Genomic DNA, 23,117 nt, shown 5'->3' on the forward strand with positions numbered 1-23,117 from the left:
AGGACCACACCCTGGGGCTCAGGAGTAGAAGGGAAGTCACTATGTGGAGGGCAGTACCCATCACCCCAAACTTGGGCCTGGGGTTCTGGGGATCGGGAGGGAAGAGGCAGCTTGCTTGGCACTGGGGAGAGGCTTGGGACTCAGCTTCTGTTTTGTAAGGGGACAGACCCCAAGGGCTTGTAAAAGGACATGATTTTGTCCTGATCACAGCTGGTCCTGGGACCCTGGCCACACAGATTATGAACTGGTTCCACCTATGGTCAGCCCAGGCTCAGGGGCTGAGGAATTGGTTCTCTGGGTCTGGGGTGGTTTGAGGTTCTGCTCCAGCCCAGCCGCCACCCGCAAAGCCCTTCCACCTCAGGGAGGTCAGGGAGCCCTTCCCAGCTTACCCCCTCCTTCCTAGGCCACAGGGGCAGGGCGGGGTGGGGTGGGGAGAAGGGCTGGTCCAGGCAGATGGGTTAGGGGCAGGGGTTCAGGATGGGGAGGAAATTGAAACCCAAAAGGTGGAAAGGAGGGATGAAGGGCTTTGCAGTAGGTCTGGGGTTTGACAGTCCTTGCCCCACCAGGGCTTCCAGGCTGCCTACTGGATGAGGGGGACCAGGGGCTGAATCCCATCTTTTACTTGCACCAGACTCCCTCTTTCAGGAGACCCAGCAGCCCATGCTCAGGAGGCAGGAGGAGAGGGGAATCCACCAGGAGGAGAGGGGAATCCACCAGCCATCAGACATGGGTGGGGGAGGCTCCCTGCCTGGCTGGAGCTACGGTGGGTTGCTAAGGGGACCACCCAGGACCAAGGAGTGGGGGGCATGCAGGAGGTGGGGTGGGACAGAGCTGTAGGGGTGGAGCGACGCAGGCGAGGGGGCGTCAAGCAGTGTCACAGGGCTCAGAATTTAGGATTGGCTGCTCCCCGGCCCTGCCCCGTCCCCCATCCTCTCCAGGCGTCCCTGAAATGAGCCAGCCTAGCCCTCAGGGATGCCTGATGAGGGGCATCCTCTCTCACTCCCCAGATCCCAGGCCCGAGGTCTGTGGGAACTAGCATGGGGGCGCATCGGGGGGCCAAGAAGCCCCTGTGTGATCCTCAGATGGTCAGCCTTGATGACAGGAAGAGCTGGGCCCTGTCCCCTGTGAACCCCACATCAGGTTGAGGCAGGGGCCATAGAAGGGGTGCTTGAAGGGGTGAGGACTGGAGTTCAGAGGGCAGGTCCACCCAGGGACCACCCCAGGAAGCCCCACGAGGCTTAGCGAGGCACGAGGCAGGAGAGACCCACTCCCAGACAAGGCACCCCCATGCCCTGAGAGGTCTGGTGGGGCCACTCTTTCTCCTGGAACCCCCTGGGTTGGGCCCTTAGGGGTGTCCTTTGCCCCCCAGAGCCACAGTTTCCTCATCTATAAGCTGGGCTGACAGCTCTGCACCTTGCAAGGCTGTTCAGAACAAAACCCCATACAGAGGTTTTAAAAGCAGAGGACAGTTTTCATTTACCCCAGACCCATTTAACTCTCCAAAGGAGCTGTTGGAGGCCCCTGGGGCCAGCTGCCCCAACAAGGCACCAGAGCTAAGCTCTTCCCCTTCCCCTCCCGTCCCCCACCCTGAAGACAATGGCTCGGGATGTCAAGAGCCTGCCTTCTGCCACCCTGGGCTTGACCCCAGACCAACCTGCTTGGCTGCACTGGGATATGGAACCGTGGGCTCTGGGCCAGTCCCCCCGGCACCGCCTCACCTCCCCACTCCCTCCCCTTATGGCAGCTGATCTTAAATTCCTGGCGGGCAGGACAACTGGCAGCTCTGCACACACAGCTCGGCTGAGGGTAGGACTCACATGTTTTCCCTACAGTCCGGCGGGGCGGGCAGAGGGGAGAAGGAAAGCAGGTTAAATTGTGGGGGAGACGGGCAGATGGAGGGGGTCCCTCTTCCTGCCGCCTCCACCACCCTGGGCTAGAGGTCAGAAGTCAGGCCAGTGGAGGGCCCCAGGGGAGGCGGGGGGGAAGGGATGGGGTCCTAAAGGGGTGTGGGTCGGGGCTGGGGCTGGGGGTGACGGGGGACATAGGGCTGGAGTCCCAGGGATGAGAAAGCTGCACATGAGGGATATACTGAGGGCCAGGAACTGTGGGGGGGGGGCACCAGGGTCAGGGGTTATGGGGATGGAGTGCTGGCTGGGGCAGCTCTGGATCTCTGAAGTCATGGGTGGGTGTGGGGTTCACCAGGGTCAGGGGTCATGGGGACGGAGAGCTGTGTCATGGGTGGGCATGAAGGGCACTGGGATCAGGGGGCAGGGGAGCCGGGGCGCACCTCTCGCAGACCCGCACGGTCCAGGCAGCAATGATCCAGGAGGAGATGCTGAAGACAAGGAGCACGGTGCCCGGGCAGATGGTCATGAGCGTCTTCATGACGAAGCGTGTGTTGAAGGTGATCTTGTTGAGGGCGCCGATGCTGCGGCTGGAGGCGTCGGTGAAGATCTTGCTGTGCAGCAGCATGACGCGGCCCAGAAGGTAGAGACGCAGGAACATGGGCACAGACAGCAGCACGTCCACGTCGGCTTCGGCTGCCGATGGCGCATACGTGAAGGCCAGCCGCGCTGTCCACGTGAAGCGGTAGTGGCCGGGCACCGGGTGGATGGCGCACACAGCCAGCTCCAGAGAGATGAGGAAGACGCGCTCACAAGTCATGGCGATGCGCCAGTCGTCCGCCCCGTTGTCCACCATGAACAGCTGTGGAAGTCAGGTGGGATGGACATGGTGGGTCTGAGACACGTGCCCAGGCCCCAGAGCGAGACCCTGGAACCCAGACCCCAGACCCCATTGGCTTTTACAAGAAACATGGCCTCTTAGGTGAAACTCCTGAGTTCTCAGGGTCAGATTCAAACCAAACATGGCACAAGTCAAAGGCAGAGTTACCAACGACCCAGCCTTCCCATTCCTAGGTATCTGGGCAAGAGAGATGAACATAGCTGTTCAGGAGTTTACGTTGTGGCTCAGTGGGTTAAGAACCAGACTGATATCCTTGAGAATTTGGGTTCGATCCCTGGCCTCAATGGGTTAAGGATCTGGTATTGCCACAAGCTGCGCATAGGTCGCAGACGCGGCTCGGATCTGGCATTGCTGTGGCTGTGACACAGGCCAGGAGCTGCAGCTCCGATTCCAGCCCTAGTCTGGGAACTTCCATATGCTGCAGGTGGGCCCTAAAATTAAATAATAATAATAATAATAATTAAATTAAATTAAAACAATTTTTAAAAAAAACAGACATTTAAACACATCCTTGTATGTGCTCAATCACAGGAGTACTGTTCACAGTTGCCCAAAGTGGAAACAATCCAAATGTCCATCAGTCCATGAATGGATGAACAAAATGTGGTCCCTGCACACAATGGAACATTACTCAGCCATAAAGAGGACCTGGCACAGGCTACAATGTGGATGAACCTTGAAAACACTATGTTGAGGAGTTTCCGTTGCGGCTCAGTGGTTAACAAATCCGACTAGGAACCATGAGGTTGCGGGTTTGATCCCTGGCCTTGCTCAGTGGGTTAAGGATCTGGCATTGCCGTGAGCTGTGGTGTAGGTTGCGGGTGCAGCTCGGATCCCGCGTTGCCGTGGCTCTGGCGCAGGACAGCAGCTACAGCTCCGATTTGACCCCTGGCCTGGGAACCTCCATATGCTGCGGGAGCGGCCCAAGAAATTGCAAAAAGACAAAAAAAAAAAAAAAAAAAGGAAAGAAAGAAAGAAAGAAAAAAAACACTATGTTGAGTGAAAGAAGGCAGTCACAAAAGACCACCACCTAGGGCTGAGGGGGCAATGCTGCCACCCCAGTGGGCCTGGAAGGTGGGGCGTTTGGCCAAGGATGATCATTCTCCAGCCTTCAGATCTAATGGAATTTGCCTAGCTAGGTCTGAGACAAGCTTAGGACCTGTCGCCCCTTTCTTCTTTCATATTTATCCCTTTTGAAACTGAGAGGACTATCCTATGCTTGTCCCACCATTGTATTTTGGAAGCACACAACTTGTCTGGTTCACGGACAGTGGGGAACTTTGTCTCAGGAGGTATCATACTTCAAATCTCACCCATATTGGATTAAGATGATATTTATTTATTTGGCCATGCCTGCGACATGCAGAGGTTCTTGGGCCAGGGTTGAACCTGTGTCATTGCAGCAACCCGAACCAATGCAGTGACAACACCAGATCCTTAACTCACTGAATCCCACAGCAGCTCCTGGATTGCAATGATATTAATTCATCTGCTTTTTGGCCACACCTGCAGCATGTGTAAGTTCCTGGGCCAGGGATTGAATCCACCGCTGCAGTTACCAACACCAGATCCTTCATCTGCTGTGCTACAAGAAAACTCTCAATTTAGATGATATTTAAATTAGACTTTGGACTTTAGAGTTGGTGCTGCAATGAGTTAAGACTCTGTGGGCTGTCAGGATGGGATGAATGCATTTTGCATGGGAGAAGGATGTGGATTTGGGAGGCAGGCCAGAAGGTGGGGTGTTATGAATGGAACTGTGTCCCCTCAAAAGTCATCTGTAGAAATCCTAGTCCTCAATATGACTGTTTTTGGAGATAGGGCCTATAAAGAGGTAATTAAGGTCATAAGAGTAGGGCCCCCATCCTACAGGACCGGTGTCTTTATAAGAAAAGGAAGAGACACCTGGGATGTGTATGCAAAGAGCAAAGGCCGTGTGAGGATACAGTGCAAAGGCAGCTGTCTGCAAGCCAAGGAGAGAGAGGCCTCAGGAGAAAACAATCCTGCCAGGACCTGATCTTGGACTTCCAACCGCCAGAACTGTGAGAGAATACATTTCTGTTGTTTAAGCCACGCGGTTGTGGTGCTACAAACATACAGTGCTTCATTTGTTTTTCGTTTGGTTGAATAACATTACATGTTATGGATGGACTACTTTTTGTTTATCTGTACAGCAGGTGATAGACCTGGGACTGTTTCCACTTTTTTGGCGATTGAATAATGCTGTTATGAACATACGTATGCAAGTTTTTGTGTAGATGCAAGTTGTTGGTTCTCTTGGATGTATACCTAGGAGTGGAATTGCTGGGTCATATGGCAACTCCATGTTTAACCATTCAAGGAATAGCCAGACTGTCGTCCCCAGCTGTACCTTCAGAACGGCTTCGTTCTAGTTCAGGGATCACTTCTCCCTACCCCAACTCCCAGCCAGATGGAAAACCCCTCCTTGTGTGCCAGACCCTGGCTGTCCCCTTATAGGTCTACATATAGTGTAACTCAGGCAGGATTTTCCTGTGCTCATCTCCTACCAACTGTGGTTCCTTGAGGTCAGGAGTCAAAGGCCAGGGTCAGGAGTCAAAGGGCAGAGTCAGAAGACAGATCTGATACACTCTGGTGTCCCCAAGCCCCAGCACCCACTGCGGTAACGCCTGACTGACAAGCCTTGAGCTGAGCTCTCCAGGGGCTGACTAGGTTTTCATTAATCCCTGAAACAAGAGAACAAACTCCCTGGCACACGATACGTCTTTCAAACACAGGGCTGGATGGAAGAGGAAAAGGAGCCTGGTGCTGCAAACACTGGACCCCTTGGCTCCAAAACCTCAGAAGACCCCAGAGTTGCAAAAATGCACCTGTGCACCAGGACCCCAGCCCACTTCCTGCTCCTTCACTTTTCATCTTCTTTACTGAATAATCAACGAAAATTAAAACGAGGACATGCGTTCCAAGGAAATTTAGATTGATCTAAATGGTGTGTCTCCATGGAGGTCTTTTTTTCTTCTATAAATCTTCTATTGATCCTTTTATGTTTTAGAGGGCTGGGGTCACAGGTGGCTGGTGTGGGGTGGGGCCCTGGGATGTGGGGAGTGGAGCTGCTCCCACCCTACTGAGCACTGACCTGGATCTCCCGGGCATGGTAGAGGACAACCAGGCCCAGCAGGATGACCGTGGAGAGGCTGATGAGGCATTTGAGTGCAAATGAGTACAGCGACTCCTGGGCAAAGAGAGAGCATAGGGCAGAAGAGATGCTGTGGGGGCAGGTAGTTCTCCTGACTCCCCACCTGGTTGCTTCGCTCAGGAAGTGATGCTCCTATCCTTACTCCTTAGGCCCAGGCTGACAGCAAGGTGGGCTGAGCACTTCAGTTTATAAGGCCTGGCCTCACATGGGTACAGCACTTTACTGTTTATAAAACCTGGCCTCATGTAGACATAGTGCTTCACGGTTTACAGGCTGACACGGCTCTGATCTCTCTCCATCCTCACATCCACTTGGGAACGGATAACCAGGCTCAGAACTTGGCCCTGACCACTCTGGAAAGGGGGAGTGCTCTTCCTGCTCCTCTGCACAGCCCCCGCCCCCGCCCCCCGGACCCTGATCTGGGAGGCAGCCCCCTCCCCACCTTCAGCCAAGGTGCAGCCCCGTGGTGCAGGGCAGAGAGAACAAGGTGGAGCCTTCTGCCCTCAGCTGCAGGGGTCCCTGCTGCCCCCAGGGGATGGACACAGCAGGAAGCTCAGGGCCCTCAGCTTCCCACCTCTGGGGTCTCCTCGGCATCCCCCACCCATTGCTACTAGGGCTGATGTGGCCCCTGAGCCCATGCCCACGGGTCCTCGGGGAGGCCAGGCAAGCCCCGCAGGGCTTCCCTGGGGTTCCAGGGGGAAGGGCCATGCCTACCTTGGTGTAGACTCCCCAGGACAGCTCAGTCTCCGTCACCATGACAACAATGCCGAACATGCCAAAGATGAGGGCGTAGTCACTGAGGCGCTTCCGCTTCTCAAAGAGTGCCCGCCGGTGGCCCAGGCGGTGGCCGACGCTGGGGGGCTTCCCTGAGCCCCCCTGCTGGCCTGCCTCATCTTCTTCCTCATCTTCTTCCTCTTCCTGGTCCTGGGGCTGCCCCCGGGGGCTGCTGGGCGAGGGCTGGGCTGGCTCATTCTTGGCCACCACCACCTGGATGCCTGGGCCATTCGGAGGCTGCGGGGGGTGGCCAGCCTCGGGGTCTGGAGGGTCTCTTGCCAAGGCACCCAGCCCGCCACCCAGCGGCCGTCCCCCACAGCCATTGTGTCTGTGGCTGTTCATGACTATGTGGGTGCTGGGGTTGGGCTTGCTGCTGGCCGCCCGGGGCCTGGCATGGCTCAGTGACTGAACTCCCGCACTGACCTGCAGGGCATGGGGGACACAGTCACGTCAGGGACTTGCCAGCCAACCAGAGGGCTAGGGATCACCCACCCGCAGAACATTCTGAAGCTGGAGAGGCCATGAACCCATTGCAGTTGACATATAGATTGGCCACTCCAGAAACCTTCAAGTCAGCCTACATCCTTCCCCTGCTCAAAACCTTCCTGTGGCTCTCTGGTGCCACTGCATTAAAACTCAATTCCTCACCGTGGCCAGGAGGCCTCTGTGGTCTAGCTCCCACCCACCTTATCCTTCCTACTTTCCCCAGAGTCATTCCCTTCCAGCCACTCTGGCCTCCTCACTACCAGATCCCAATAAGCTTGGTCCTAGCTCAGAGTTCCCCTGTGGCACAGTGGGTTAAGGACCTGGCATTGTCACCACAGCACCTCAGGTCGCTGCCGTGGCGTGAGTTCAGTGCCTAGCACAGAAACTTTCAAATGCTGCAGGCACAGCCAAGAAAAGGAAAAAGAAAAAAGCCTGGTCCTGCCTCAGGGTCTCTGCACCTGCTGTGCCCTCTGCCTGGAACACCCTCCTACCAGACCTTTGCCCACTGACTTTCTGTATCTCTAAGTACCTAGAACAATGCCTAGCATACAGGGGACACTCAGTAAACACTTCTGAATGCTTCAAGATGGAATCTGCTCCCTGTTGGCCTGGGAGGACTAAAGCCCATGTAAGTGAGCAGCCAGGAGGAGGTGGTTCCAATCCAGGCTTGTCTCCTTCTGACCTTCAGGCTCTTGGACAAGTTAACCTCATTCTAGTGAGTCTCCAGTTCCTCCCGTAGAGTTGCTAAAAGGCCTGAACACACTTATGCAGTCACAGGGTATGGCCTGGGGAGCAGGGAGGGCGCTTAGGGACTGTGGCTGTGGCTATGGCTATGAGACCCTCGGCTCTCTTCTGCTTGGATGGAGGGAGGCCTGTGATCTCCAAAAAGATCCCAGAACCAAAGCAGAGATCCAGAATTGAACCCTTAAGATCCCAGAATGGATGCTACAGGGCCTTGGGAGACATGCTTGGCTCAGTCATAGGATCTCCGGCCAGACTCAGTTTCGCTACCAAGGAGCAGACTGGCTGATTGGCCCCAACATCCTCGAATTCTGCTCCTGCACAGGGCCGTGTCCCATGGCGTCACATGCAAGAGCAAGGACCTTGAAAACCATGACATGCACATGATGAAGCTGCCTGGAGTCTGATCTCCTGGGTGTTCATTTGCCAGACCCGACCTTCCCCCAACCCAGCCCACAATCTCACCCCCCACCTTGCATGGAGCCCCGGCTGCTGCCCCAGCCCATGCGTACCAAACATGGACTGAACCTCAGGCTCTGTCTTTCACCCAGATTTTCTCCTTAATCCTCATAATACCCCCAAGAGGGGGGGTTCCTGGGATTTGGCCTACTGTACAGATGGGAAAACTGAGTCACCAGGCAGTGAAGGGACCATCTCCTTACAAGGCAGATTCTGGACCAGGCTGCCTGTGGGAGTCTCCTGACAAGCCAGGCAGGATGTGGGCCTAGTGTTGTCCCCTTTGTACAGGCCAACCCAGCATGTGCTGGGGACCCAGGAGAGGAGGCTACATGCACAGACAGGACCCCTCTCTGGCCTTGAAGCCATGCTCTGGTGGGTGACAGACTCAGAAAGTATCACATCAGGACATGCCACGATGAACCATGTTGCCAGACAGGACACAAGTGACCTTGGCCAGGGCACCACCACATGCATTGCAAGACCACCTGTGCTCCTGTTCAGTGCCCCCCAGACAGTATCTGTCCCACTCACTACATGTCCCCAGATGAGGGTACCAGCACACAGTAGGACCACAAGAAACAGGAGTCTATAACATGTCCCACTCCCATCCATCACACCAGCCAGGTCATAGCCACCTGTGACCTGACACTTCATAGTTTATGAGTTGGCCTCAAGGGGGCCCAGTCCATCACATTTTATATGGGCTGGTCTCCTGCAGACCCAGCACTTCACAGTTTATAAGGCCGACCTTGGCCCTGATCTTTTTTCATCCTCACATTCAGGTGCCACACTCCTCCTGAGCTAGAGCCCCCGGCCTGCCACCTGAAGGGCCATCGGCTGCAAGGCGGGGCTAAGAGCTTGCCACCAGGACACCCACAGCGGCCCCAGTCCCTGCCCTTGCCCAAGAGACAAGGAAACCACAAGCAGCCCTCCCACTTTCCCTCCTACAGGTACGCAAGGTCCCAGCCCAGGGCTTAGGGAGCACAGGCAGGAGAGGCGGTGGCCTGGCAGACAGGACTGGGAGCGGGTGGGGGTGCTGCAAACGACCTTCCGAAATGCACCGATGAAGATGCAATTTGGGGATGTGACTCAGCCGCCTAACACACAGGCCAAATATGGCCGCGTGTCCGCCATGCTCCTCCTTGCCTGGCAGCTGCGTCCTAGGGTGCCCTAGGCAGGGAGGGGGTGGGGGGACATGCAGACAGGCAGCAGGTGGCTTTCAGGAGGGCGGAGGCATGGAAGGCCTTCCTGGTGCCCAACATGTTAATATGTACCTAGTGCATATTGCGGGCCAAGACCTTCCTTGATCAGATTTATCGCATTTAATCCCTACTGCCACTCAGCCAGGCAAGTGGCATTCTTTCTCCCATTTTACAGATGGGAGACAAGCTCAGAGAGGTTCCGTATGCTGCCCAAAGCCACACAGCCAGAAAGGGCAGAGACTAACTTAGTGCAGCCTGGGGGTGCTGGGTGGCAAGATCTGCCTGGGTCCCTCTTGATGAGTGGCCATTTGGAAAGGGAGCCGGCCTGACCCTGCTCTTAAGGGACCACAGAGCTCAACACACAGGCATGGTGAGGGTCTGACCCCGGTCACCACCTCATAGGAAGTGGAAAGACAGAGTGGCCTGCCTGAGATCCCACAGGAGAAGGGGGCAGCCCATTTCTAAAGACTGGGCAGGACCAGAGAGGACCCTGGGGACAAGAGACACCCATCTCCCTTCCGCTCCCTCACTGCAACCTGGGCCTAAAACTGGAGTCCCTGGGACCCTCAGAAATTCCCAGGGGTCCCTATGAAACCCCAGCCAAGATTTAGATGTCATGAAAGGGTGTATTTTTCTAGATGAAGGCTCTGGGCTCTCCAAGGAGTTCCCCTAAAAAATAAGAAACACCCTGCAAGCTGCATTTGGTTTTGAGGACCCCTGGAATTGCCAAAATTATCTCACATGTCTGGGGCACATGACCTTTGTTCCCTGAATGCTGGGGTGAGGGGATGAGCAGAACCCCACCTTCTGCACCCTCCCAAGACATACTGTGGGACACGTGTGGGGCAAGCAGGGCTGGGGGTACCCAGGAGGGCTTTTGAAGAGCAGAGAAAGGTGTGCAGGCAGCAGGGAGCAAGGAGGTTGGCCCCTCCAAACTCTCCCATCCAATAGGAAGAGAAAAAAAATAGCCAAAGGCCTTATAAAAGAGTAAGTTCTTTTACAAATGATGGGCTGATTGCAGAGGAACCTTTGGGCATCCCAGTTAGGATGAAGTCACTGTCACTTCCTCAGCTGCCTGTTTGGTAAAGGGGCATCTCAGTGAGGACCCAGCAGGGCTGGTGGTCAGAATTGAGTGAGAGCACATGTGGAAAATGCTTAGCATGGAACCGTGGGTATGCCAGTTGTGGTGCCACTGCCCAGTGTCATGATCTGTTCTTCACAGGTAGTCCAGAAGGTGTCCCCTGCTCATCAGTTTCCAAGGCAGAGCCTCCTTGGGGCAAAACGTCCACCCTGCTGCTCCCAGGAACCATAGCCAGAGCAGCACATGGCAGAACCTTCCAGGATGTGTGGGTGAGTTGTGGGTTGTGTGTCCCTGTGGAGGGTGGGGAAGGACCCTCAAGACACTCCCCCAACCAGCACCCCTGGGGCCCTATCCCTGCAGGGCAGACAGGATTCATTCACCCTCCCATCCCATGGGCTGCCTGAGAGTGGGCGCAGTAAGTCCCTGGCTGACTGCTCCATCCCCTAAGCATTCCCTCCATCACCACCCAACAGGAACCTGGCAGCAGTCAGCACGGTGCACTTAGCTTGCCCTAGCCTGCTCTCCCCATGGCTGCCTCCACGGGTGCCCTCCACTCTGATCCAACTCCCCAGCCTCCAACATTCACGTTTGCAGCCCCACCCTCCAGGACAGCTGGAGCAGTGCGCTGTGGTGGGTACAGAACCTCTGTCTAGGGAGAACCCCAGAACCTGGCTTTCCGATCCCTGCCACGCTGTCCCTAAATGCTGGATACAGGGACCAGTGGTGAGGGATCTCCTTCCTCCCATTCTCCAGTCAGTCCTGGGCCACTGCCTCCTCCCCAAGAGCTTCCCCACGGTATCTATGGAGTTTGGAGACTCACTGCTCTGCCCCCTGCCAAAGTGAACCCAGTACCTTCCCCCTCCAGGATCAGGGTCCATGAATCTTTACCCACTCGAGCAATGCATATATACACATTGCCCCCATTCCCGTGTCCCTTGGGTTGCGAACCCCACGGAAACCCTCCCCCTCCCTCCTGGTCCCTGCCCCAAGCCGCATCTCACTCCGGGACATGCATCCCTTCCTGGGTGCCCCTGCCCATCATGCTCCGTACCTGCGAGACTCGGCTTGGACGGGCGGACAAGGCTGCAGGGAAGAGGGTCCCGCGCGGCCGCAGACCCCCAGTCGGGGGCCGCGGCCGGGGTCGCGGGCGGGGCGGACAGCAGCGGGCGGGCACTGGGCCCCGGGGCGGTGGGGCCGGGGGCGGCGGCAGCTGGCGCATCCCCCGCCGCCCTATCCACGGGCCCGGCAGGGGGGCGAGCGCCCGCCCGGGATGGGAGAGGAGGGGGCGGTGCGACGCCGGCGGCGCAGCCGATTGGCCAAGCACGGGTTGGCCCCGCCCCCGGCGACCCCGCAAGCCCCGCCTCCATTTAAAGATCCCTCATTCCCAGCCCCTTCGCCCCCCAACGCGAGGCTGGTCCTCAAACTCGCCCAGCTGCCCCGCGCGAGGGAGAGGACTTTAGCGAAGTGACAACATTTGGGAACTCCTAACCACCCCTTTTCCAAAATCAGGTCCCCAAACTCTAGCCATCTCTCACCCTCTGCGCACCTGGGGGCCGATCACATCACGCACTTGCTGAGAGGACAACTTTGCAAAGTGACTGGTTTCTTTCTTTGTGAAATGACCTCATCGACCGTCTGCTCCGTGTGGGGGAAGCTTTGGGGAGGGGAAATAGGATGTTGGCAAGTGGAGAGCGCCTAAGAACTGCAAGTAGGGGCTTCTGCGGTGCAGGGGGTGCATGGGATAAAAGCCGTTTGGGGAAGCAGAGAGCCCACTCAGAGTTAGCCTCCTCCCTCAGTCCTTTTCTCCCAAACCAATGCCAGGGTGGGATGACAGCAGGACCCCCCTTTGGGGGGATCCCCTAAGTGGTGTCCCTTGAATGTTAGTGGCAGCTCAGAGAAGCCTTGGGGACTGGAAAGTGGGGAGCACTTACCTCCTCCTTTCCTGGACAGTCAATACCTCAGCATCATCCTGTCCCCACACTGTCATCCTGTCACTAAGGTGATTGAGTCTGGCAGTCACTACTTCAGCCTCGTTCTGTCCCCACACTGTCATGCTATCACTAAGGTGACTGAGTCTGGCTCTGTCCTCCCCAGCCTGGGGGCTCATGGGGGCAGAAGCTCCTTCAATCTCTCTCCCAGCACCACCCCCCCCATCTGTTTTCTTCCTGGCCCTGAGATTTAGACCAGGTCAGGAACATCCAATTGCTCATCACTGCCTGAGGGCAGCTGAACTGTTTTGTTTCTTCTGTGGTGCCCAGAAAATAGCCAGGCTGAATGAATGAATGAGTGGACAGCTGTTTGGGTAGGGGGTGGGCCCACAGACCAGTGATGGTAGTGAGGCTGAGCAGAGCCAGGTGATGGCTGTTTTCTCCTCTCAAGAGCCTGTTCTTTATTCCAGCCTGTTGGGAATACCCTGAGGATGGCCTCGCCGTGGTGAGTGTGCAGGTCTGTGATAGTTGGGAAGCGGAGGCCTGGGGACCACCCATGCTCTGCTGTGTCCACAGGGGCTCTGGGAACGGGGCAGTGGGGACCCTAAAAAGATGCATTCTCAACCATACTCCATCTCTCCTGCATTCCCCCATCCACTCACCAGCCTCCCACCACCCCAGGCCTCCCCAGTCTCCTCTCAGCTCTTCCCACCTCCAGGCCTTTGCAAATGCTGTTCCCTTGCCTGAGCCATGGGGGGGAGGGGTGGTGGTGGCAGGAGGGGCACTCTTTCTAAAGCACAGCAGGAATGGAGCCACCCACACCTCCCTGGGGATCCAGCATACATCCCTACATTGCATTCAATGCCCTGGCCCCTGACAGCCTGAGCCTGGTCCCAGATAGGTCCTTGCCCCACAAGAAGCCTTCTTACCTTGCCTACAGACTGACCTTGGCCTGCACAGATTGCTATGGATCCCTGCAGCAATAGATGCTTTCTGAATTCAAGTCCAACATGGAAATGTCCAGAAATTCACAATAGCATCGGCCACAGCCCACAGAGGCCTCTCCAGTTGTCCCACAGAGGCCCCCCAGGCTCTGCAACCACCTTCTCTCTATGGAAAGTTCTCTCTTTCCCCTTTGGGCTCATCTGCATTGAGGTGTCAGAAACCTCCTTCAAAGTGCCGTTTTAGGATAGTCAATCTGGTGACCGATCACCTGTCCAAGTTGGCCCTGCTTTCTGCTTGAACCTTACCCCTCTGAGACAAGGCTGGCAGTGGTGAACAGGGGTCAGGGTGGATGAAGGTAGGGCCTGGGCAAGGCATACCTCAGTCCCCATTTCAGCCAGAACCTCTCATAAGCCCACAGACGGCTGGAAGGGACCCGAGGAGCATGCAAATGAACTTCAACTGGGACGTCCTCAGGACTCACATCCCAGGAAAAGGACTACAGAGGTGTCCAGGGAGTGGAGGCTAAATACAAAGCCCTTCCTCCAGGGGCCTGAGGGCTGAGCCACAAGTTCACCATGGGTCTGTGGCGGGAGTCCTGGGAGAAGCTCACAGGAACTAAAGGACCAAGAGGCAGTGACGTGAGCTGGGGAAGACTGTTCACCTCCCCCCTCACCCTCAAGCCATGCAGCCACATAAATCAGCCCCATCTTGGGTCTAATTGATAACTATGTGGAAGGAGTTGGAACCCTAAATATCCTGAGTGTGGGATGGCATTCATTCATTCTCCTTTATTCTTTTTCTTTTTTCTTTTCTTTTCTTCTTTTTCTTTTTTAGCCACCCTGCAGCATATGGAGTTCCCAGGCTAGGGATCAGATTCAAGTTGCAGTTGCAACCTACACTGCAGCTGCGGCAATGCTGGATTCTCAATCCGTTGTGCCAGGCAGGGGATGGAACCTGAGTCCCAGGGCTCCAGAGACACCACTGATCCCCTTGAGCCACAGCAGGAACTCCCACCCATTCATTTTCACTTATTCATTCATTCACATTCTGTTGTCCGCTTCCTGGTGTGAATCCTGAGGGCAACCCAGCTGAAGTTCAAGCTCCTTCTCTAAGTCTGGGGCTGAGGATGCAGAGTCTGAGGCAGAGACAAACCTGCTTTTCTTAAAGCCGACCTTCTAGAGGAGGGGAACAACCCTCTCACATATAGGACTGGTAAGGGCTCCACACAAAAGCAATGGAAAAAGGTCAAATGATGTCAAGAAAAATAGGAATGGGCATTCCCATTGTGGCGCAGCAGAAACGAATCTGACTGGGAACCATGGGTTGCAGGTTCAATCCCTGGCCTCGTTCAGTGGGTTAAGGATCCGGCATTGCAGTGAGCTGTGGTGTAGGTCAGACACAGCTCGGATCCCAAGTTGCTGTGGCTGTGGTGTAGGCCAGCAGCTGCAGCTCTGATTCGACCTCTAGCATGGGAACTTCCATATGCCACAGGTGCGGCCCTAAAAAGAAAAAAAAAAAAACAAAGGAATGGAAATGGGGGAGACTTTAATGAGGGTGGTCAGAGGAGGCCTCTCAGAAGGAACATTTGAAAGGGGCTGAGGGGCCAGCCCTGGAAGAGCTGGAGAAGGGTGCTCCTGGTAGAGGGCACCACAAGGGCAAAGGCGCTAAGGTGGAATGGAGGAGGGTGTGTTGAAGGAAGAGGAGGGAGACCAGTGTCCAGAGTGAAGGAGTAAATGGTGTGGGATGAGTCACAGAGGCAGGCAGCGGTCCCAAGGTAGGGCGTGGGGTGACTCTGAGCAGAGTGGAGGTTGTGGAGGGTTAAGCTTTCTAGTGTCCTATGAATTTGTTGGGGCAGGAAGGGGACAGGAAGGTCCAGGAGAGCTGGGGCAGGTGTCCCAAAGGGCTTGTTCCTGGGCTCTCCAGGATTCTGGGACCTGGAGAAACTCCATTGATTCTATCAACATTTATTCGACACTTTCTGTATGCAGAGCTTGCATACTGGATTGGGGTGGGCTCTTATCCAATGATGTGTTCCTTTTTTTTTTTTCTTTAGGACCACACATGGAAGTTCCCAGGCTAGGGGTCGAATCAGAGCTGCAGCTGCAACGCTGGATCCTTAACCCACTGAGTGAGGCCAGGGATCAAACCGCATCCTTGCAGATACTATGTCAGGTTCTTAACCCACTGAGCCACAACGGGAACTCCTCCAATGATGTGTTCTTATATGAAGACCACTTTGTGAAGACACAGACAGACACACAGGGCAGGAGACCACATGAAGACAGAAGCAGAGACTGGAGTGATGCAGCCACAGGCCAAAGATTATCTGGAGCCACCAGAAGCTGGAAGAGACCTCTCCCAGAGCCTCCAAAGGGAATATAGCCCTGCTGACACCTGGATTTAGGACTGCTGGCTTCTGACACATGAGTGAATACATTTCTGTTGTTTGAAGTCACCCAGGTTGTGGTCATTTGTTATGGCAGCCCCTGGAAATTATACAGCAGTCATGGACAAGGGACCATCTCTCTCTGAGCCTCAGTGTTCTAGGCAGGGCATGAGGGCTGTCCAAGGGCAGTGCAAGGGCCTAAGGAGCTAATCCCCATGAACTGTGCCAGGCATACTATGAGTGCTCACCAGATGCTCCTAGTTGCTACTGGCTTGATCATGACCTGGACCATTTCAAAAGCGCCTTCCTGGCTTCTCGGGCTCCAGTCCAGTCTCTGCCAGGCCCCCCACAGAAATCTTTCCTTGCTAAAATATGATCATGTTATTCCTAATTTCAAGTGGCTCCCCATGGCCCTCACAGCATCTGCACAATTAGAACCTGGGCATGGCTCCAGCTGGCCATGGGAAAACCCCTACTCACCCTTCCGGACCTAGCGCAAAGAATGAGAACACCTCCTCCAGGATGCCTTCCTAGATTCCCCCAGGCACAACAAATCCCTCCTTCTTTCCCCATGGTCTCTCAACATCAGGCTGGCCACAAACAGTTCATTCTCCATGCCCACCTCAGTCCCAGAATCTGCCCGCTTTTCCCCATTCTTGAGGCCTCACCCTGGTCTCACTCAGCCCAGCTGACTACTAAGATGCCTCCTTGGCCTTCCCTCCGCCCTTCTGTCACTTCTGCTCCTGCCCCTATAATCCCTGCTCTCCACTGCAGCCACAGGGCTTTTGAACATCAGAAATCAGATAATGTCTCTCTCCTGTTCACACACCCTCCAGGCTCCCTATTGTTCTGCAGTTCACTCCTTCATCTCAGCTCCTGCCTGCAGACCTCCCTGCCTTTGCTCCCTACCTAGCATTGTTTGTGCCTCAGGATCTTTGCACATTCTGTTCCCTCTGTCTGATATACTGTTCTCCCAGCTCTCGCCTGGCCAGCTACTCCTCCTCCTTGAAGTCTCAGCTCATGTCAGCTGCCTGGGCAGCCACTCTGCCCAGCTCTAGGAGCCTCCCCTATCCCCCCAGTCTTTTTTTTTTTTTTTTTTTTTTTTTTTGGCTTTTTAGGGCCTTACCTGCAGCATATGGAAGTTCCCAGGCCAGGGGTTGAATTGGAGCTACCGCTGCTGGCCTACACCGCAGACACAGACACAGCAACATGGGATCTGAGCCATGTCTGCGACCTACACCACAGCTCATGGCAATGCTGGATCCTTAACCCATTGAGCAAGACCAGGGACTGAACCCACCTTCTCATGGATACTAGCTGGGCTCATTACTGCTGAGCCACAACAGGAACTTCCAACTCCCATCATTCTTTAATACATCTCCGTATTTTCTTTTCCCCTCAGCACACATCATGAGGGTCCTTATTGTGTCCCCAGTGCCCAGGCCAGGGCCTGGCACACCATAAGTGCTTAGTCTTTGTTGATTGAATAAATGACCCCACATGTCTGGAACTGGCACCTTTGTCTTCTCCACAGCCCCACTGGCAGCTCACTGCTGACCCCAGAATGTCAGTGTTCACAGGAGAAAGAAGCAAAGGAGCTGCTCCCTGAGGGCTGTCTCCAGGGAGTGAGGCCACAGGATCTGGATGGTGGCAGTCACTGCCCTTCCAACCTGGTTCATCTCCCCACTTCTGGCTGTGTGACACTGGGTGGATCACTGAGCCTCTCTGAGCAGGTTCCCAACCACCAGTGATCAGAGAAAGTGGACAGTGACTCTCTGGGGGGCGGGGGTCAATAATAATAATTACTATATTATTAGCATTATTTCAAAGGTTGGCATTTTTCTTAAGTCACCAGCTTTTCTATCCAACTCCTGGGAGCCCCCACCCCCAAAGGTGACTTGAGTTTGGGGTTCACTCACCCTGGGGTTCAGGGGTCTCCCTGATGAGGCACCACCAAAAGGCCTGTCCCCTTCAGTCCCACTGGGCTACCACTTGGCTGGCAGGAGGCTGAAGCAGCTTTTCTTCCTCCCTGGACCTGTAAGGACCAAATATGGACTGTGGGTGGAGGCAGGGCTCCAAGAGGGTGTGTGTGTGTGTGTGTGTGTGTGTGTGTGTGTGTGTGTGTGTGTGTGTGTGTGTGTGTGTGTGTATAGCTCCCAGACTACAATGGTCTCTCTTTCTCTCCTTTTTTTTTTTTTTTTTTTTTTTTTTTTAAGGGCTTCACCTGTGGCATATGGAGGTTCCCAGGCTAAGGGTTGAATCGGAGCTGCAGCTGTCAGCCTATGCCACAGCCGCAGCAACGCCAGATCCAAGCTTCATCTGTGAACTACACCACAGCTCACAGCAACGCTGGATCCTTAACCCACTGAGGGAGGCCAGGGATCGAACCCACATCCTCATGGATACTCGTCAGGTTTGTTTCCACTGAGCCACAAGGGGAACGCCTATAATGGTCTTGAGAACCAATCTGCACTCTGAAAAGCTGGGTAACCTTTTAAGTATTAAGGAACTCAGAACCAGTGGCGCTGTCTGTCCAGTGGGGGCCCTGTTGCCTCCCTCAGGCCCTTCAGCGAGCCCCTGCTGATACCTCCCCCATTATATCAGGCCTGCTCCCTGAAGGCCCCCCTCTGTCCCCAGAACACTGAAGGTTCTACCTGCCTTTCCCCATGCTGTTCGGTCTTCCTCCCCCTCCCCCACCCCCACTATGCCCCACTGATTCCTTCACCACAGGGAGAACAGGGTGGGTGAGGCTAGGATGGGCTGGTGTGAGGAAAGAGTCAGGAATCTCTGGCTTGACCAGCTCTATTCTTGGCTGCCCCTAAATCCTCCCCGTCTGCAGCTGCCCTGGGGAGTGTAGCTCTCTCGTGGTATTTGCTGTCTATACAGGGCTGTCTCCAGAATCCCCGTAGGAGTACCCAGGTCCTGCCCTGGAGGAGAGAGCAGATGGGAACGCAGGGCAGCCCCATGATGCAGAGGGGTGGGGGAGCGTGGCCAGACCCCAGAATGGGACTGAAGGGAAAACACAGCCAGCCATGAACATCATAGCTGTGTTTTCTTTCACCAGGGGTCTGGAGTTAGAGGCCAATGGCCACCTGCATGGCTCAGGGGCCACCTGTTCTAGCCAGGGGGACTTTAGAGCTGACTCTGGCCCTGGGAGAGCAGAGGGATTGTCGAAGGTCAACCAGGGAATGTGAGAATCAGAGTGGAGATTATTCTATTGGCTCATGATGCTTGCCTTGCCCATCTGGAATCTGCCCCCCTCTACCCTAGGGATGTCCCTCAAGGTCTTAAGCAGGCTCGGGGAACAGGCTACGGGGCCTGAGAGACCTGGGAGCCAAAAGGAGGGAGCCAGATGAGCTTCTCCATTCAGTTTTGACAGGGCCTCTAGGAAGGCAGAGAGACTTGGTGAGAAAGAATGCCCCCCCTCTAGTTCCAGGGCCCCCAGAAAGGGCCCTCACACCTGTAGTTAAACGCAGGGAGCAGAGGACTCTAGAGCCAACACCACCACCGAGATTAGTGAATTGGCCACAAACCCAGCTCTGTCCCAGCCCAGCTGGTTGACCTTGGCTAAGTGCTAACCCTCTCTGGGCCTCTCTTCCTGTCAATGGGGGTGGGGGTAAGAGAAGCAGCTTAGGGAAGAGATCAGAGCAGGAGCTCCAAGAGCTCCAAAGAGCAGGAGCTCAAACGCACAGTAGGCTGGCAGGCGGGGGTTCCCTCCTGTAGGGCCAGCCGGGGAAATCCCTGCCACACACTGGGAGAGAAACACCTGGGGGGAGGGGGAGAGAAAGGGGAGGGGGGCAGTGGGACCAGTCCTCCCCAGCCCCCACCCACTGAGGGCGGCACGGGAAGATCCCCACGTCTCCACCCTCACCTCCCTGGGAGGAGGTCTCCGCATGCCAAATTTCAGGAGCCGGGCACCCTTCTCCAGGGGTGGGGGGCCCTGGAGCTGACTCGGGGCTTGGTGTTGGGTGGGGGGATGGAAGGGGCTTCCTTCCCTCCCGAAGCCCCCCCCCCCCCTTTGAATTCCCCGAGTCGGGCAAACCCTGAACGATACTCCCATCGCGGAGAAGGGGAGCGCCGCTGAGACCTCCACCACGGAACCCACCCTCCTAGTGCCTACTCACCGGCCGGAGTCGGCCGCAGCAGCTGGAGCCCCAGCGCCCGGCCCGAGCGCGAAGACAAGTGCACCGCCGGGCAAGGGCGTGTGAGCCGGGAGGGTGTGCGCGCGCCGCCGCAGAGCTGACCCCCTCCCCGCGGTTCTGGGCCCGGCCCCGCCCCGCCGCCCGGGGAGGGGGGCGCCGACCGAGCGAGGAGGAGGCGGCGGGTTGCGCCACCGCGCGACCCCCTTCCCGACCACGCAGCTTTAGAACTGGGGGGCGGGAATCCCCGTCCTGGTCTCGCGCAAGCCCCCTCCCCGCAGGGGCGTGCCAGCAAACCTCTGAGGATGCTCAATCAACCGGGAGGACCCTTCGCCGCCGCTGGCCCTATCGGTCTTTTACAGATGGGGAAACTGAGACTCAGAGAGGGGGAGCCCTGGGTCGGGGCCCAACGACCCAGCAGCACAGAATACGACTGCCCCCCTCACTCTGGAGGCTGCTCTCGGGGATCTGGGGAAGGAGTAGAGCCAGGGAGACAGAGGAAGGCAATTAAGCTCCCCCTCACACATATCCTGAGTGGGGCCTGGGGGTTCCAACAGGAACCTGGAGGTTTCGGGCAGCTGGTGATGTTGCCGGGGCGGTAAGGTCCTAGTGAGGGAGGACCCGGAGTGTCTGGAAAACAAACCACAAAAAACTTCTCTGTGTTATTGTTGGATCGTGATATTCTGATATCTGCCCTTTTCCCGCACGATTCTGGGACCCCGCCTAACGTGAATGGCAGAGGCCTGGATGGGTTTATGAAGGTCACTCTGCCAAATTTAGAACAATGCAGCTCCCGAGGTCTGGGTCGTTAGGGGATGGGGGGATTGAGCCTAGGGCTCAGCCCCTCGGATGACCTTGGCCCTGCCCAGGCCCCTCTCTAAGTCTGTTTCTTGGAGTGTCCGGACCGGACAGTGCCCACCTCTGGGGCCCCTCCAGCACTTGGGAGTCAGTAGGGCTGCCGGCTACGTTTTGCTGGTCTCCTCCAGCCCTCCCCTTCACCTCTAGGACGCGTGGCGCCCTCCCAGAGCTCTATCTTCCCCCTCTTTGCCCCTTGCCCCCGCTGCTCCACCCGCCCCGTCTCCGAACCCCCCACCCACCTTCTGCCTTGGCCTGGGCTGAAGGAGATTTCCTCTAGGGAGCCAGAAGGCTTCTACGAGCCTCCATCCTTTTTTGTTGTGGTTTTTTTTCCCCCCTCTTTTCTTCCATTCATTCTAAAAATAGCCGTCCCCCTCCAAACTCCCCCCACCCCCGGCGGGGAGCATCTCGTGAAAGGTAATGCACTCCCGGGCGGGGTCCCGACGCCCGAGGCGGGGATTCCGTGGTTCGGGAGGGGCTGGGGGAAGCAGACGGCCGGGCGGCTGTGTGTGTGGTGGTGGTGGTGGTGGTGGGGCGACTGGGAACGCTCCCCCTCCCTCCCTTTATGTCTGTAAGTCGCGCTCAGAGGGAGCCGCCAGCGTGACCGTGACCAAGTGTGAAGGGAAAGAGAACAAAGCGGCGGGGGGTCTCCGGGGTCTGCATTGTGGAGGCAGAGAGGGGGAGGGCTGCAGGAACCGCGGGGACTCAACAGAGGAGGGGCTTCACCCAGCAGCTCCGTGGGGGCGACTCCCCGCCCATGCGGGGAGGCTGAGAACCCAGGCGAGGGAGAGTCTCGAGAAAGGGTCGGGAGCCAGCGACAGGGCAGGCATCATTGGGGGTGTCCCCCATTGAACCCCCACAGTTGTCCCGTGGAGACCCCCAGAATGCCCCCCTCCCAGTCGCACAGCTCATGTGTCCCCTATGTCTTCCTACAGTCCTTTCTCTAGGATGCAGCCACAGAATTCTGTCCACACCCATGTGACTGGTCATGTTCCTGTCCTGAGTTACCAGCACCCTCCTCCTTGAACCAAGAGGAGGAGCCTGACTCACTTCCTCCCAAAAGGCCCACAGGTCTGGCCCCCCACTCCCCCTTTGTGCCCACCTTTCAGCTGTCTCCTTGTCTGGCCCCAGGGCCTTTGCATCTGCTGTTCCTTCTGCCAGGATCACCCTTCTCCAGTCTCCTCACCTCCAATTGTCTTTCAGAGCCCTGTCCAATGTCACCTCCTGCCTAGAATTGTTTCTTCTCTGGGCACATCACCCTAGTTTATTGTCCTTACTCCCTGGTGAAAGTGATCTGTTACTTATTCACCTTTTGCTTCCCTTAGGGGAAGGGTGGGTGCTGGTGCAACTTGAACCTGGCTGATGAGAGGAGGGGGCCAACTCTGACCCCCACCACCCCGGAAGCTACCCAGCTCCAAATAAAGGGATGGCATCCCCTGCTCAGGGAGCCGCCCCAGAAAGCACTCCTAGAACATGGCACAAAAGATCCAGGACCTGATTCTGCAAGGGCGTCGCCTAGGACAACAAAACTAAAAACACGGTCAGGGACTCAAATGTTCCCCATTCAGGGACTGCTTAGCCTGTTTTCAGAATAACATGCCGCTGGGAAAAATGACCCATGAGGCCAAGATTTCAGCCTGTTGAGCAGAAGCTAGGAGGGAGCAGCGACTGTTTTCTGTGTTCTGATGGCAAATAAAAGATGAGAAGTAGGGAGGGGAGAGGCACTGGGGGCAGGGGCCCTCAGGAGCTGACCTTTCCAGTTATTAGCTTTCCCATAATGTTTTATTATCTTATACTTTTTGAAACCAAAGGGGAGGATAAAGGAAAATTGCTTTGTTATATGGTACAAAAGCTCAGAGAGGGTGTGTGTCCCTAAGGGATGGAAAAAGCAGCTGTGTTGAAAAATCAAAATCTTCCCCTAGTACTTGCCTCCATAAAATTACCCTCCAAAGTTTTTTGAGTAGCTACTACAGGTTTGCCCAGAGATTGAGGGGGAACCTGGTGTGGCAGCTTCCGGGGTTGCAGGCTGAGAGTTAAGGAGCCTTGGAGGTTCCAGGAGGAGGTGATGGCGGTTGGCAGGGGTGTTATGTCACCTCAGCAGGGCCAGGCCCATGGCAGAGGGTTTGGAGGGGGTTGAGAAAGAGAAAGAGAGACAGAGAGGGAGGGAGAGGAGACTCGTGAAGGTGCTTTTGGGTGCCCTG

The 23,117-nt window shown here is 56.1% G+C and overlaps 1 protein-coding gene across 13 annotated transcripts in view; it reads right to left on the bottom strand.

Moving 5' to 3' along the window:
* The window catches only part of KCNN1 (potassium calcium-activated channel subfamily N member 1), a 35,919-nt gene extending 14,683 nt beyond the window's left edge, over positions 1 to 21,236 (bottom strand). For 6 of the 13 annotated variants that reach the window (XM_085012341.1, XM_005654900.4, XM_085012335.1 and 3 more), the window contains exons 1-4: positions 11,715 to 11,947; positions 6,635 to 7,117; positions 5,861 to 5,956; positions 2,288 to 2,706 (exon numbers count right to left, since the gene is read on the bottom strand). In XM_085012341.1, the coding sequence (XP_084868467.1) occupies positions 2,288 to 2,706; positions 5,861 to 5,956; positions 6,635 to 7,117; positions 11,715 to 11,882 (1,166 nt within the window). In that variant the 5' untranslated portion in view covers positions 11,883 to 11,947. Of the gene's footprint in view, positions 1 to 2,287; positions 2,707 to 5,860; positions 5,957 to 6,634; positions 7,118 to 11,714; positions 11,948 to 12,209; positions 12,318 to 17,841; positions 17,958 to 20,046; positions 20,158 to 21,158 lie in introns of those variants that run through there. The other 7 variants (XM_085012345.1, XM_085012338.1, XM_085012344.1 and 4 more) reach the window with 5 other exon arrangements.
* Between the last annotated feature and the right edge of the window lie 1,881 nt (positions 21,237 to 23,117).

The sequence above is a fragment of the Sus scrofa genome, chromosome 2, assembly GCF_054392235.1.
Source record: "Sus scrofa isolate SSC_HxYL_T2T_F1_AM1 chromosome 2, Sscrofa_HxYL_maternal_Yorkshire_Landrace_v2.0, whole genome shotgun sequence".
Classification (NCBI taxonomy): domain Eukaryota; kingdom Metazoa; phylum Chordata; class Mammalia; order Artiodactyla; family Suidae; genus Sus; species Sus scrofa.